General features: G+C 45.2%; 1 protein-coding gene across 3 annotated transcripts in view; it reads right to left on the reverse strand.

The window, feature by feature from the left end:
• Positions 1–15,915, reverse strand: part of CAB39 (calcium binding protein 39) — an 87,497-nt gene that overhangs the window by 11,037 nt on the left and 60,545 nt on the right. For all 3 annotated transcript variants that reach the window (XM_049614711.1, XM_049614712.1, XM_049614713.1), the window contains exons 3-5: positions 13,688–13,852; positions 11,426–11,544; positions 6,340–6,508 (exon numbers count right to left, since the gene is read on the reverse strand). In XM_049614711.1, the coding sequence (XP_049470668.1) occupies positions 6,340–6,508; positions 11,426–11,544; positions 13,688–13,852 (453 nt within the window). The remainder of the gene's footprint in view (positions 1–6,339; positions 6,509–11,425; positions 11,545–13,687; positions 13,853–15,915) is intronic.

Below are 15,915 nucleotides of genomic sequence, written 5' to 3' on the forward strand. Positions count from 1 at the left end.
AGTTCTAGGTGCTGGGGCTCCAAAGACAAAAAGATGTGGTCCCTGCCTTTAAGGACCTAAAAGTTAGCAATGACTAGCCTGGGTCTCACCATGTGGGAAAGAGAATGGGAACTCAGGACAGCATAAATGGTCAATATTTGGTGAATTATGGAATAAAATTCCTTTAGAGCGGCCTACTGGAGAGGTTAGTGCCAATAATCCCCTTTCTCCGAACCAACTTTCCTTGTTCTCTTAGCTGTTTGTGTTTGAGTGGCCCAGGTCACAACGAACCATTGTTTCCTGAGGTATGTCCAAGTGTAAGATCGGTCCTGAGAAACGTTCGAGGAAACGTCCCATGGCCAAATGCACGTGGAAAATGCTATAGCTCTGGTTCCCTTGTGGGGGGGGAGCTGGCAGGTCTCGAGAGACCCTACAGGGAGCTCTTCTGTCATGTACTTTGTTACTGCCCTTCCCAAAAGGCCTTCCTCACACAGGCTTTCCCCTTGGCCTGCTGACCTACTGATCACCTTCGGATCTCGCCCCCACATCACTGCCATAGCTTCCAGACTGTTCACCAGCATGGACAAAGTTGTCTTTACGTCTGTGAGATTACATGACTGCCATCTCCAATGCTAGACTATAAGTTTTATAAATACCACGTTCATGTCTATTTTTACGAATCTTTGAACCCCCAGCACCGATGCAGTGCCCAGCACATAGAAGAGTGTGATATTTAATACACAAATGAATGAACCAACAAAATCAGGAAACAGGTTTGGGAAAACATCACATCAAGCAATCCTTAAAGCATGCTTTTAAGAAGGTTTCTAACTCCACCCCAAAGATTTACCGGTGTTCAAACTGCTGGATAGGGTACGCATCGTATGCCTTTCTTGGGCCATTTTTTCCAAATCCCCCTTGGGGACTCAATAGACAAAATTAGAAAACCTGGAGTTTGAGCATCCTCAAGAAGCTGGAAGAGAAATGCCATGAAGCTTCCCAGTATGGGGGAGGAGACGGGGGCGGGGAGAGGAGAATTTACATTAGTGTACTGGCCCACAGGGTCAGCTATTAGGGAGACAGGGACATGAGAACTTGAGGGCAATATATGAGGCATGCTTATTAAAGGCACCTCCTCCTTCTATAGCTACTGCGATCTGCTTATGGTGGTCCCCCCGGTGTAGGAACCTCAAGGGCAGGGGTTTGTCTGGTTCACTGTTGAACCCCAGCACCTAAAGAACAGTGCCTGACACAGGGTAGGCAGACTCGTGGAATGAGCCGAATGAACAAATGAGTAAACGGATTAAGGGATTAGTGTGTCAGGATCCATATAAGACTGTGTCATTTCTACTTTTTTTGTGGCTAAATCATTCTGGAGACCACTAGAAGGAAGTACAGAGAAAAGAACTTGGTGTTCACTGCTCTGCCATAATCTGACAGAAGAGAATGCCAAAGGAGGGGATCTTAGAGACAATGGCTCTCAACTACGGTTGAATTTCAGAAACAGGAAGGTAGAAGATATTGCTCTAGAAAGCAAAATTCCTAGACACGTTGTGCATACATTTTTAGTGAAGTTTTGAGTAAGAAAACTACTCTGAAGGATAGATCTCAAGTAGGAACAAGAGCCTCGCAGCTGGGCCACACACGAAAAGGGGACCTCCAACGTTTCCCCAACTAGGAAAGATTTTCTTCATTATCATCTGGTTTAAAGAGACCAGGAATCTCAGGAAACCACTGCCAATGTAGGAACCAAATCTCAATGGCCTTGGAGTAGGAGAGACCGAAGGGGCGCTCTGAGATGGCTAACATAGAAGACGGACCCCAATGCACAGCAGGACGAAAGCCCCTTGTTAAGAGGGCCACACCAGGGCCTGGAGAGGAGAGTGAAACACTGGTAGGAGAGAAGAACTGCCGAGAGCCAGCACAGAGAAAAAGGCTGATTCCAAGCTGGGAAGAGAGGAGGTGGGGACTTGGGCAGAGCCTCTACCTACTGAGCGATGAGAAGGAATCTCACCCTAGGAGCTGGAGCCACGTGCTTTGGAGGGCTCCCCCAGGGTCGGGGACAGAAACCGACAGAAGAGAAGATGAGGGGGAAAGGTCATGCAGTCAGTGGTCAGTGAGCTGCAAAATTTCCAGCGTGCCACATGGTCCCAGACCACGAACTGCTGGGTCGGCTAGCAGTGGGGAGGAGAAGCAGGATCTAATTTCCCACCTCCCTAAATTCCAGTACATCCAAGGCCCTGGTAGCACTGGCAGACAGGGGCCATCTCCTGAGCCCAGCAGACTGAGCACCAACTTCTGGGTACACTGAATTTAGAAAGATTCCTAAAAGTGGGTCTGGGACTCAAACAGCATGTTGCAAGGACAGTCCTGGGATCCCTGAAGAAATGCTGTTGACCCCGGGGCTCGATTTCACAGAGCCCTGGCAAGTTGTTTGGCCCAATTTCTTCCTTGATGCTTGACCATGTACCAGGACGAGAGACTCAACTCTACCAAATGTGTGTGGTTCACTTTTGGAGCTCTTAACAGAAAGTTCTCCCTGTGCTAGAGTCAAACCTGTCCCCAGGTTATTTCCAGAAACTGTCAGAGCCGACAGAAATAGGTTCAACCCACTTTCTATAGGACCCCAACTCCACATACATGAAGTGCTCTCACGGCAAGTCCCTACCGAGTCTTCTCTTCTCCAGGCTAAATACGTCCAACTTCCTTTAACCACTCCTCGAAAGACAGGATCTGAGTCCCCCTCACCATCTACTGTCTTCTGAAAGCCATCTATTTGTCTATGTGCCTCTTACAGTGTAGCGCCTGGAACGGAACACATTTATGTGCTGTTACCTTAATGGCTCATAGTGGGGCCAGACCGTCAACAGCTCCTTAGGTCACACACTACATGGTCACATGTAGCTCTGGGGCAGCATCATCATACTGTTTAATTTTTACTGCACGTATTCAGAATTCTGTGTACTCAGAGTGGGCTCTGTAGGCAGACTGCCTGGGTTCAAATTCTGGCCTCCCATTTTTTGCCTGACCTCACCCAATACTTCTAGGCTTCAGTTTCCTTCTCTGTAAAGGAGATAGTAAAAATACCTCCCCCAGAGAGTTGGTTGAGTAGGGTATGGAATTGCCTGCACTTTAGTAATTGTTATACTTAGCAATTATTATATTTAGTATTGACTATATTATTATGCCTTATTCCCACATCCCTTATTTATAGAGTTGGGTCTTCAAGTGGAAGACGTCAGTTTGTTCTGTTCCATTCTGGCCTCTCTGGATCATTCTGAAGCCTTATTTTAGGATTACCGCGGTCTGCTGTCTTTCCCTTTGTAGCTCTCACCTATACATTTGAGAAGTTGTAGGTCTTGTCACATTTTATCTAAGTCATTAATAAAAATGTTCAGCTGGACTGAGACAAAGCCCACTGGAAATCCACTAGAAATTTCTCTCCAGGGTGATGGCAATCCATTTTGCAGCACCTTATGCATATGACCTTTAGTTAGATGTAAATCACTACACTGAAATTCTACCTAGCTCCTGTCTTTTCATTGATTCCATCGAAACAGATCTGTACAATTATTTAACATCCAGTATATCCTCATAGTTATAAAGGAGTAATTCTAATAGCTGCTGTTTGCTCCACACATAGTGTGTGCCCTGACATACTAGTATTCTTACCTCCATTTTAACAGATGAAGAGCTTGAGATTAAATCCGCAGCAGGGCCGGGAACCGAACCCAGGCAGCCACACTCTGAGTACCCTCATCTACTGGCAACTATGAGATTAATATGACTGAACTTACTCTTCGTGAATCCATGCTGGCTGTGGGTACACGGTTTCCTTTCCAAAATGCTCAGATATCATCTCTTTAGAAACACTTTCTAGAACCTTACACAGGTAAAACATCAAGCTCCAAGCTCCACCAGCCTCTCTGGGGAATCTACCTTCTTTTACTCTGGAAAAATTGGAAATATATTTGTTGGCCTTCTGATGCCCCTCCCGTCTCAAGTCCTCAAAAAAGAAATCACGAACAATATTTGGCCACTGAGTTACTATCTTAGTACACTTTCATTCAAGCTACGGATCTTGTTAGTTTTAATTCAGAGGGGGTAGTTTTAATTTCCTTTTGAGACCCAGCACCCATTCCACAGATTTGTAAATTCAAGTTTATGGATGAGCTGCATTTCTTCAAATTTTTTTGTGCACAGTGCAGTTTCTGGGGAGACGGGTCTGGTCACATTCTTCAAGGAGAGTGCGAGCCCCGGATCTACCCTCCTTTTCCGTTATGCAAATATTCTCTCAAAAAGGACGCCAGCAAACCAGGACAGGAGAGTTCTTCCTCCCCCTAAGCACCTTTGGCGTGAGGCTATCAGACTCTCACCGCTCTGACCAGGTTCCCTCTCGGAAGGATGGGGAGGGAAGGTGTGTTCTGATAGGTCCCGTGCCTCTCTCTCTCACATGTCGTCTTGGTCTGGGCTCTGCTTGATTTTGTCTTGGGCAGCTCTCTGTTCAGGGGCCTCTTTAGGGAGTGCTGCCCTTTCTATGTAATCAGGAGTGGCTGAGATACAGAAGCCAAGCCAGCTTCCCAACAAACACGGTCTCTTGCAGAGTCCATCCTTCGAATCCTGAACCATCTTTGAAAGCTTCCCTTCTTCAGGGAGACACTACCTGCCTGGCTCTGCCCAGTCTTTTCCTCTCTGGCTTAACATGAGCTGACAGGGTTGATTTACCCACAGTGATTCCATCACCACCATTTTCTCCTTGGGGAGAATGGAATTCAAAGAAGCAGCCCTAACTGAGGGCTGATAATGAAATTATCAGCAAGGCCAATCGAGACTGTCAGATTCTGTGAATCACATTTCTGGCACAGTGTTAACACGTCTCCCTTCCCGTCAGCCAGCCGTGCCACCTGCGCCAGGCGCATGGCATCGAGCACTCCGCTGGGCCGGGAGGTACGACTGTGCCCCCCCCCCCCCCACTCCTCTCCTTCCCACCCCACCCCCACCTCTCCCAGAGTGGCCGCTTGCAGCTCATGGCTTGCTTTCTACACAGGATCTCTTCCCAACAGGTGGTATTACCACACCTCCCTTCATAACAGGCCTGCTGCTTTTCAATGGAGCATCCCCTTCCACCAATATATCCTGATTATGAGTCCTAGCCCCAAAATGCAGTGACACAAAGACATCAGATTTGTCACTTTATGTTATAATCTCGAATTCATTTCATTCTGCTTTATAAATTGACATATAAATATCTGAGATCTTACCTAAGGCTTCTGACATCCTCTTTAATAGTTTCAGGAAAATAAATCCTCGGGTACTTCTCACGCTATTACCTTATTCTCATTCCAGGTGAAACCCTAATGGCCAGGTCCTCAGGTTTTCATCCTGTTTTAAGGGTGTTCATTCACTGTGAGGGACATATTTTACCTAGAGACCAAGGCGGATGCTCATTATCTCAAGGGCTCTTTACCCTCATAAAACTGACCCTCACGAGGAAGTGGCTACTTCTCACCCTAAGAGTGTCCATGGTTCCTGAGCATAGCTGTCTGCAGGTTAGTATGTTAAATCCTGATTAAAGCAGAGGTTCTAAATAGTCACCTATGAGGTCAGACATTTTATATAAGGGAATGTAACATATGAAGGCGTACTTTCATTGTGAGGAACACTAACAAATATTACTGCTTTATTTACCGTAAACAGCACAGAACCTTGCAATTCAAAACAAAAATCTGCATGTTGTACAGTGCTATTGAATCCTAGGTGCGTTTAATTTATACAAATATAGAACAGGGCGATAGGGTGTCCTGGGAAGGGAGGCCACATAAAAACGTGAACAGGGCAGGCAATTCTGCTCCCCTTGCCCCGAGCGTTCAATAAATAAGCTTTGGCATGAACATGGGACGGAGAGCTAAGTCCGTTGTTCCCCAGGGCCTGTCCACAGTGTGGAAACTTCTGCCCTGGTTGTGCTTCTAATATTTCAAGACACGCATACCCCAAATTAGCATGGCCCTGAACAGAAGACAACGGCTTGGTGTTTAACCAAAGCAACTGCGACAGTACGTTCCAACACAGGAGAAAAACTCGTTTGTCCCACACACTGTGTATCAACATACCACGGCTGATGAGTATGTTCACAGAAAAGTGTACTTGTGACCATACAGAGTTTGCAGTCTAACCCTCCCACCCTGTCGAAGCTGTGACTCTACTGCACACACCTAAGTCATACATACACACAGAACGCAGATCTTCTCTCTTGCCGCTAGAGGGCAGACGGGTATAGACTCAGAGGTTAGACGTTTAGGAAAGAACAGCAAACTGGTTAATCTCACAAGTATATTTAGAATTCTACAGTTTTTATGTTACCTTGAATGTGGCAAATGCATCTGAAGCTATGTCAAACGTTGACATTTCGACATATCTGAAGAAGTCATAGAATTGTTCTGACCACAGAATGATTTTTGCAAGTGGTTCATGTCTGATGCATTCTCTTAACATTATCCCACAATTTAGAGCTATTTCTGGAGATTCATACCTGCAAAACGAAAAAAAACAACAACAAACCAACCGTGATTGCTGTTTCAAAACCCCTATCACTAACCGTTCACATTTTTAGAACAGGAAGTTGAGATGTGTCTTAATTAAGTGACCAGAGTGGGTTACAAGAGGCATCTCTGTCACAGCAGGTGTGGTGAGCTCAAGTGGGTTTACCCCAGAGGGTGTGCGCACGCACGTGTGTGCACACACGCACACATACACACACACACCTAGCTGGCAACAACTGCTTCAACCCAAAGAAAAATAAAAGGCATGGGAGTGATCACATAAATAAACATTCCTTATTGAAGCTAAAAGATCTGAGGAGAAGTATTCGGGGTCACACCCCCAAACGAATTCGTTTTACGTGGGGTGCCGTCAAGACTTCAGAAAACCCAAAAGCTGAATTAAAAAAACACAACAGGAAACAAACAAAATCGTTTCCCAAACTCAGAGTATCTACATAGGTCTATCAAATATGCAGCATTTTTACTTCGTTGTTTCAAGTCAATACTCAAAACAGCGCCTCCAAGGCTCTTGGCAATGCCAAGCCTACGAAGCCGAAGGCCTGACCCTGCGGTCACAGAGCGCTTGTCGAGGAGGCCCTGCGGGACTTCGCAGTGGGTACTGGGGACGCCCTGGCATCTGTTCGGCACCCATGGCTGCGTCTCCCCTCTGTCAGGAAGGAGCCCCGTTTTCCTCTCAGCCCCACCGCCCCCAACCCCCCCACTGCCTCTCGGGCTGCACGTGCTGGCCACGTGTCCTTCCCACGCAGCGTCCCCTCTACCCTCCCGCGCTCGTTGCATTTCCCCACATCCAACTAGCAAGGACCTCCTCCTGGCCGAAACAGACTTCTCTCATGACATAAATTCCACTACTTAGCGTCCCAATGGTGCTGACCTCTGCATCTCTGTCTTTGGAAAAGGAAAGAAAAAGCTCTCTCAGTTCTCCTTTCCACCCCTCGGACTGTTCCTCTTTCTTGCCTGGCCGAGGGCATCCCTCCGGTGCCGCCAGCCTGCTGGTGGTGGGGCATGCCCCCCCCCCGCCCCCCCGTGACTCCTAAATCCCTGCTCAGGTCTGCTCCTGGACCCTAGTCAGGCATTTTCTGTTGCCACTGGACACTTTCAGTGAAAGGTCTACCGCAGCACTACATCTCAAAATTCGAATCTCTTCTCCCTCCACAGAACAGCCGCCCTCCCCTGCTTCCTCATTTCTGTTTTCTGGCACCGTGATGTGGTTTCAGAAACCGGGTCTAAGGTCTTGCAGAACCTCCTCGTCCGATAACGGAAGCGTCCTAGAGCTGCAGTTACTACTAGCCACACGTGGCTACTGAGCACTCCAAATCTGGCTAGTTTGACCGAGGGACTGAATTTTACGTGTTAAGTTAACGCAAAATGAAATGACCGCCTGCAGCTTGGAAGAACTGCACTGGACAGAACAGTTCAAACCTCCCGCCTTCGTCTCTTCTCAACGCTTCCATCTTTAGAGCCACCACTGGTCCTCGGGAAGACTTCTTTGAAACATTTTAGTTTCATTTCCTTTCATCCATTCCCACGGCTGCATTAACCCACACCTAGAGAAAGGTTAAGTGCTCCCTAACCAGCATCTTTGCTTAAGCTCTGTCTTAACGAATTTACCCAGCACACAAGTAGATCAAGAGCATTTCCAGTTGAGGAGTTCAAAATGATTTCTCCTGCCCATCAAATAAAGACAAACTTCCGGGCTTAAACGTCCAGGCTCATGAGAGCCGCTCCTTCAGGAAAACGTCACCGCCCATTCTGCCATCAAGCACTCCAGTTATCTCCCTATTGCTGCCAATCACCATGTTCATTCCTGTCCCTGGACCCACTCTCCTTTTTTCTACTAGAATTCTAAACCCTCTGGAACTTCAATCCTTAGTCTCACCTCTTCCACCAACCCTTGCCTTATTGACTAAACCCACACCGCATCCCCTGTTATCCCACAGTCCTAATCGTTATCTGCAGTGTTATCCTTCTGTTACACACAGGTTCATCACAGAGCCTCAAGAAATGACTCCTTTGGATCACTTATGGCACAGCTTCTAGCAGGCTGACTGGCGCTTGGGTGACTACAGTGTCTGCCCACAAAGTGGCTGGTCAAACAATTCACCTTCGCTGATCTGAATTTAACAAGCAGGAGACCGGAAAGACAACAGTAAGACAGTTTGGTACAACAAGTTGGGCAGGTTTTGAGTGGTTTTTCAAGCTTGTCTTAAATGACTAAGCCATAAACTATCGAGTACAAGGCAAACAGTTATGCTGTACAACCTGTTAGCACCAGAGTGGAGAGCACATTCACATTTAAGTCACCGGGGGAAAAAACTGCTGCCTCCAGATGCAGCCTAACACTAGCGACAAGCCTATGTTGAAACGCACAGTGACTCCGCCGGATGGCTAACGTCAAAGCACTTACGGCCTACACAGTGGTCACACTGCAGGAGAGGAGTCTAGACTCGTTAAGTGAAGTACAAAAACCTTAAAAGGTAGCTCACAAGGCTCCTTGAAGAAATGGCTGTTTCCAGGTCTGAGGCGGGAATCTGTACAAAATCAGCACGGGACGTCTTGTGCCAGAAAGCAAGGAAGCTATCAAAGACTGATGGGGTCCTGCCAAAAGGACACAAGAGCCAATCTGAAGGAGCTTCCCGATGGCCCAAGATGACGCAATTTGGATATAAAAATTTGGACATCGTGACTGTGATGGATTGAAACACACCAAGTATATTTTTAAAAACCCCACAACTGGAGTTCATAACGACCTGATCACCAATTTAAGAGAAAAGAGGACAAAGGAACATGTTAAATGAAACCACAGGGATGTAAAATTCAAATATGTGATTTTTCTACAAAGATATGACCCCGTTGCTTCAACAAGTAAATGGCATTAAAAAAAAAAAAAAAAGGTGTAAGAGTCATATTAACCAAATTCAGTTTGTGCACCTCGCATGGAACTGGATTTAAACAAACTAACTGAAAAGTGACATTTTTGTGTGTGAAAATCAGGGACATCTGAACACTGGGTACAAGACAATGTTAGGTCTGTAAATGGTATGGCGAATATGCTAGGGGAAAAAAAAAAATCCTGGGGTGCACTATGTACTGGGGACGCACGCTGAAGGAATCTTATGTGTGAGGAGGGAAAAAAGGAGGCAAAGCGTGTGAAGTAATAACGACAGAATGTCAACAACCGTCCGCACTGGGTGACGGGTAGGAAATGGCTATTTTATTCCCTCCAGTTCTCTGTGCAGTTTCCACTCTAAGGGCTACGCGGGACGGGGAGACAGGCGCTGGCGGGCACGGGCACCGGCACCAGCTGCACCGCCCGGGCTTCTCCTCGCCTCCCTGGAGGACGTTTCTGCTGCAGCCACTCACGTGAGAGCTGTCAACTTTTAAGAAAAAGATAATTTAAAGATAAACTGTACCTTAAAATTCTTACTTTAACAACGTTTTTATCGTTCTTTTGGCTACTCTTAAGCGAAAACACAGGCCAACTAATTTATGATTTTTAACCACCACTGCTTTCTACGGAAAAGGAAATACTCAGTTTAAAAATACACAAAGGCATCTGGAAGGTGCTCTAAAAACACCAAAATTTCAAACTACTCACTACATGCTTACACACACAACTCTGGATTGGTAACAACAAAAAATGAGATGCCAGAAGTTCTGTATGGCAACATCTGAAGAAGCAACCAACAGAGATTTAGAAACAGAATGAAGGAAACAGAATGCTGGCATCAAACACATGCACTGACTCATGCTTTGTCTAAACAAGTTTGAACTTGGGGGAAGTGTTAAACCACAGAGATGTGAATCAGAGGGAGGCAAGCTACGATGCGAGCGGTAGGAGAGCAAGCTGATTCACGCCAACAGTCGTGCCAGTAAAACGCCTGTCCGCCAAGTTAATAGAACAGCACCAACACTGGGACAAACAGATACACACCAGACCCAGAGCTGGCGAACAACTCCTGTGTGAAGCAATACGGTGACCCTGCCGATCGGGGAGGCTCACTGATGAGGGAGAAGAGGACTGGTTTTCTTTTGAGGTTTCGGTTTTTAGGCTTTTCTGGTTTTTGTTTGTTTGTTTTTTTCATACTGACAGACTACCACAAATGCCTGCTTACTAGTCCAGTAGTTAAATGCGCTGTCAATTACCAACCACGTCGGTTGGTGAGTGGACACAAACAGGTACAAAGCAAAGAGCACTACTTCATAAGCATGTTCTTTGTTGACCGAACAGAGTCAAGCTATGTAGCATCCAAGCTCCATTTACTAGGCAGCTTTCACAGCCTCACAGTGTGCATGTCTGCCCAAAGATGTCTTTAAGCACACGATTTAACTGATATTTCATATAAATAAACTTCTAAAATCTAGAGAACAGAAAGAAGACCACAGAAGACTTTTTTCTTCAGTTGCATAGGAGCTGAGAATTTAAGGGCTCACGATTCATCCACCTTTAAACTCCCATAGGTATTTGCAAACTCAATTTAACTCACTGGCTGAATTTTAAGAGGGAAGTGTGTTCAGGGCACCTGGGTGGCTCAGTCGGTTGAGCGTCCAGTTCTTGATACAGGCTCAGGTCATGATCTCAACAGTTCATGGGTTCAGGCCCTGTGTCAGGCTCTGTGCTGACAGTGTGGGGCCTGCTTGGGATTCTCTCTCTCCCTCTCTTTGCCCCTCCCCCGCTCATTTTTTTTTTTTCTCTCTCTCTCTCTCTAAATAAACAAAAAAAAAAAAAAAAAAAAAAAGAGGGAAATGTGTTCAAGATCTATGGGAAAATGAAATGGCTGAACTACAGAGAGAATACTTTCCCACATTCACCATCGTGTTTTTGCCTAAGACCATCTTTCCTTTTTATTTTTCAACTGAGAATATAAATTTTGTTATATTGTACATACCCTTTCAATAACATGAACAAAATATTCTGTTGAGTGCAGATGTATTCAACAGTAGGAGTTCTTGTACCAATTTGTCTTCTGAGAATATTGTTGAAAATTTGAGCCACGTCTTTTTTGCCCTATTAGGAATACAATCATTAAAATATTTACCCGACTAACCACCAAAAAGCCCAGCCACCCTCCCAAATAAACTCAAATTAAGGCATTGCATATTTATATAATTATGACTGAATAGCTGACTTTAAAGTGCTCATAGATACTAAATTTTCTTTATTTATAATTTCAAATTCTAAGTCTTAATAGTATACTATATTTACCATGAGCAATGTATTCAAAGTGAAATGTTACTACATATAATTTCTAACCCTTAAAATCATGCAGACTCAGATATGAAAAATAAAACCTTGCTATATGCTTACAATGTTCAGGGATCTGATTCCCACCCATAGGGAACAAACAGCCTCAAATAAAATGCTCGTGTTGTAAACAATACACGTAATTTCCTCTTATACTGATGGATGAGGAGAAGCTGCACGCTGCTAGTATAATAAAAATGAAAGAATTCTGTAAGAAGCTGAGCTTTCATGGCAAGTAGACATATCCCCCTATTTAGTTAGGTCTGTTCAGGAGAGATTTTCTTTGATTAATCATGAAGGTTCTAAGTACCACATGATGTAGCAGTTCAGAGACCAGAATTATGTAACTGTGCTTTACAAAACGCAATAGAAGGACGTGACTGCTATACAGTGAACCTTATAATAAGAAAACTGCACAAGAAATTAACAAACGGAGAACTGAACCCCAGGAGAGGTTTCAGAAGGGCCACTTGTTACGAGGCTGACGAGCCTGCAGGGCACTGAGTGAAATGCTAGCTTTCCAGTGCCAGAGATCATCCCGGGGCCTGTGCTAGATCAGGAGCGGCAACGGCAGTCTCGAAGAACCCATCTCAAGGGCACACACTTCTTGGTAAATTTAAGTCACTAAAGTCCCAAGTGAACATTAAATTCAGTGACCACGTTGGGGAATGAGATGTGTGGACAAAGGAGAAGGAACTGGATGTTCCAGTGCGTTCCCCACTTTGCAGGCAATAAAAACTGTTGTTGGTGGAATTTGATACACTATTAAAAATACATGAAATCGGCTCCCTAAATGGAAATATCATTTTTATGTGTTCTACAGGAAAGCAATACTTTCTATTGTCCTTTATTACCAATATTATTCAAGCAACCTACGAACCACACTCTCTCATGACTCTTCAAAACTGAATCTGGCTATGTATCTGCCATTCTTTCCCCTGGTTTTTCAGGCACCTGCACAGACATCTGATCGACCACTCAGGATGATAAACACTGGGGCTTAAAACAAAGCCCACCCGTGACAAAGACTCAGAGGAACGTGCTCATAACCATGCCACAGCCCTCCATTACCATATATACTTCTCAGACTACTTTTCAGACTGCTGTCAAGGACCATTATTCTCACCGTTAAATTCACTAGCTAAATGGCAGGATTCAGCTGCATAAGCTTGGGCAGTAATAGCAAGTGCCTCCCAGGGCCAGGCAGGAGATGCATATGGGCCCAGCAGGCCTTGAGACAGAACAGCAAGCTGCTGTGTGCAGCACACCCAAGCATGTCATGGTGTAGTGGCTGCTCTGTTCCAGCTGAGGGGCCGGGTGGGCCCATAGGCTCAACGTTGCCAGAGCTAAAATTTTCAAGGGAAGCCAGAAATTCAAAACTGTGCATAAAATCTCCTGCTATTTAACCATTATCCTAATTTAAACATTTAAAAGTAGTGCCAAGCGAACAAAACGCATGATCTCTGCTGTAATGAGTTCTCAACAGGTTAAAAAAAACAAAAAACACAAATACATAACTGGATGTCTTCTAAAATCTCTTCTACCTCTAAAATTCTAACATTCCACAGTCTTTAGATTTATACTCTGAGAACGAAAGGCCAGTGAATTAGGTGAAACAGCAGGTGTTTATTAACTACGATGTAAACAAAAGGGCACAATGAATACCTAAGAAGCTTCGTACACGACGTGGTGGAACAGGAGAAGAGAGACCTGGCCCAAGCCTGGGGCGCCCCTGAGCTCCTGCCCAGCTCTGCTAATTAGGTGGGCAGCCTGGGCTCGCTTACAGGTCAGTAACCCCTGGGCCAAGAGCTCGACAGGAATCTTAGGATGTTTCAAAGGATGGAACACAAGGAAAAGGACCGTGAATAAGGTACTGTTTTTGAAAAATAAGAAACTGATTTCTGACCTCAAAGTCAATGAGCTGTAAATCTGCTACCAGGGTGCTCAGGAGCCCGCTGTTGTAGAGTTCTTGAGCGAGCTGCGCCACCGCCTCTGTTTGTGGCTCTTTCTCATTCGTGCCATACAGAATTTCTTTCATGGCAACCAGATTTTTGGAAACTTCTTCTGTAGCCTAGATTTGGGGGGAGAGGAGAGAAACAACTCATTAAAAAAAAAAAAATATATATATATATGTGTATATATATATAAAAAACATACCTACACTTGTTAAACACCTTCTCTCTACATTACCTACCCAGAAAGCTACGTAAAAGACACAGAGGTGTGCAAGCCCTGTGCCTGACCTGGGAGCTGAGCACTGTGGACGTGTGTACACGTGGGCCCCGACACACGTGTTCGAGGAGGGGCCGGCAGGTTACAACATGCACCCTTGAATACTGCCGACAGTGGTACTGTAGCAGGAACAGAACAGGGAGGGAAAGTTTAATCCGCCCCACCTGGCAGGGAAACAACACGGAAGAGGCACCTGAGCTGACCGGAGAACGGGGAACACTGACAAGCAAGAATGAGGGAAAAGGAGACTGAGGACAAAGGAGAGGCACGAGGTGCCGATGAGGGAGCGGGAAGAGCACAGGGTCTGTCCAAGAAAAGGCATGGGGGAAATAAGGGAATGACACAGAAGGGGGCTTTGAACGTAGAGTTAAAATGTTAGGAATAAATAAAAAATCACTAAAGAGCCTCCACTTCTGGCCAAGACGGAGGAACAAGCGGCCAATTTACCTTCCTCCATGAAAAAGATGAAAAAATAGAAATTATATGAAACAATAAATTTTAAACCCTGAACTTCGGACAGCACAGGGCAGTGATCCTTGAGAGGAGGGAAACGAATGAAGTGAGGCTCACACCTGCCCCAGCTTATTGCCTGGAGAGGGTTTCCAGGCCACATCACAGGGAGGGAGAAGGCAGGCAGAACCAGCCATCTCCACAAGTTGAGGAGACAGCTGGGAAACTGCAGGGCAGGGTACCAGAGAGGAGAGAGATTAGCTTCTGTAGTGGAGTACTGATAAGCAGGTGCATGGGAGGAACGCACCCAAAGTCAGGGAACAGCCATGGAGCTCTTTCCAGGCAGCCTGCCCATCTCTGGTCTTCTCCAGAAAACCCCCTGTCAGGTTCTGTAACTGTTCTTTAAGAAAGGGGGGGGGGGGTGCCTAATGTCCCAATCCCATCTAGAATGGAATGATGCAGAAGACACTAGACCACAACCTCCCTGTAAATGTCACAAATGTTAATGTACCCTGAGGCTACCATCAAGAATTTCTGCAACTAAATCAGAGAATTCATTTGAAGCCAGGTCTCTGAATGACACTGCAATGAAGGCTTTCATTTGGCCTCATTAACAGCCCATCATTCAACTCTGTGGAGGTAGCTCTAGACTGTGAAGGGCATCCAACATATCAGCTATCACTCTCATATTTGCAATCATCCGCGGATCTGACACGGCCACCTCCCATGGCCTCCATCGTTAACCACAACACTGAAAAGGAAATAACTGAATGGAACCCACCGTTATGCCTTTGAATCATCATACTCTTTTCAGTTAACAATCTACTAATAATCTTTGGGCATGGTCCTCAGTGACTTACATATAAACTTATTTCCAAATCATATGCAAACGACTTTGTTAAATACTTTGATAAAATACGAAAACATTTGACCCATGAACCACAAAAAGGTTTGAACTGTGCTAGTCCACTCACACGCATCTTTTATAGGACAGTACTATAAATGTATTCTCTCTTATGATTTTCTTAGTAGCATTTTCTTTTCTCTAGCTTACTTTAAGAATACAGCATCCAACATATATAACACACAAAACGTGTTAACTGTTTATTTTATTGGTAAGGCTTCTGGTCAACAGCAGGCTATTAGTAGTTAAGTTCTGGGGGAGTCCAAGGTTGTATATGGATTTTTGACTGTGTGTGGGGGGGAAGGCAGTGGCCTTATCCCCGTGTTGTTCAAGGGTCAACTGGATACTATTTCTTCCACATTTCCTGAACATAAGAAAACGAGATAAAGTTAATTTGGTATGATCTTTTTATTAGGCCTATGCTGATTTCTAAGGACTACTACTTTCTTTTCTAAATGTTTAAAATCATCCTATTAATCCCATACAAAATCTTATTCAGTACCAATGATAAACAGAATCTCTAACTTTTCCAGTCTGCTGTTACTACC

The sequence above is a fragment of the Panthera uncia genome (assembly GCF_023721935.1).
Source record: "Panthera uncia isolate 11264 chromosome C1 unlocalized genomic scaffold, Puncia_PCG_1.0 HiC_scaffold_3, whole genome shotgun sequence".
Lineage (NCBI taxonomy): Eukaryota > Metazoa > Chordata > Mammalia > Carnivora > Felidae > Panthera > Panthera uncia.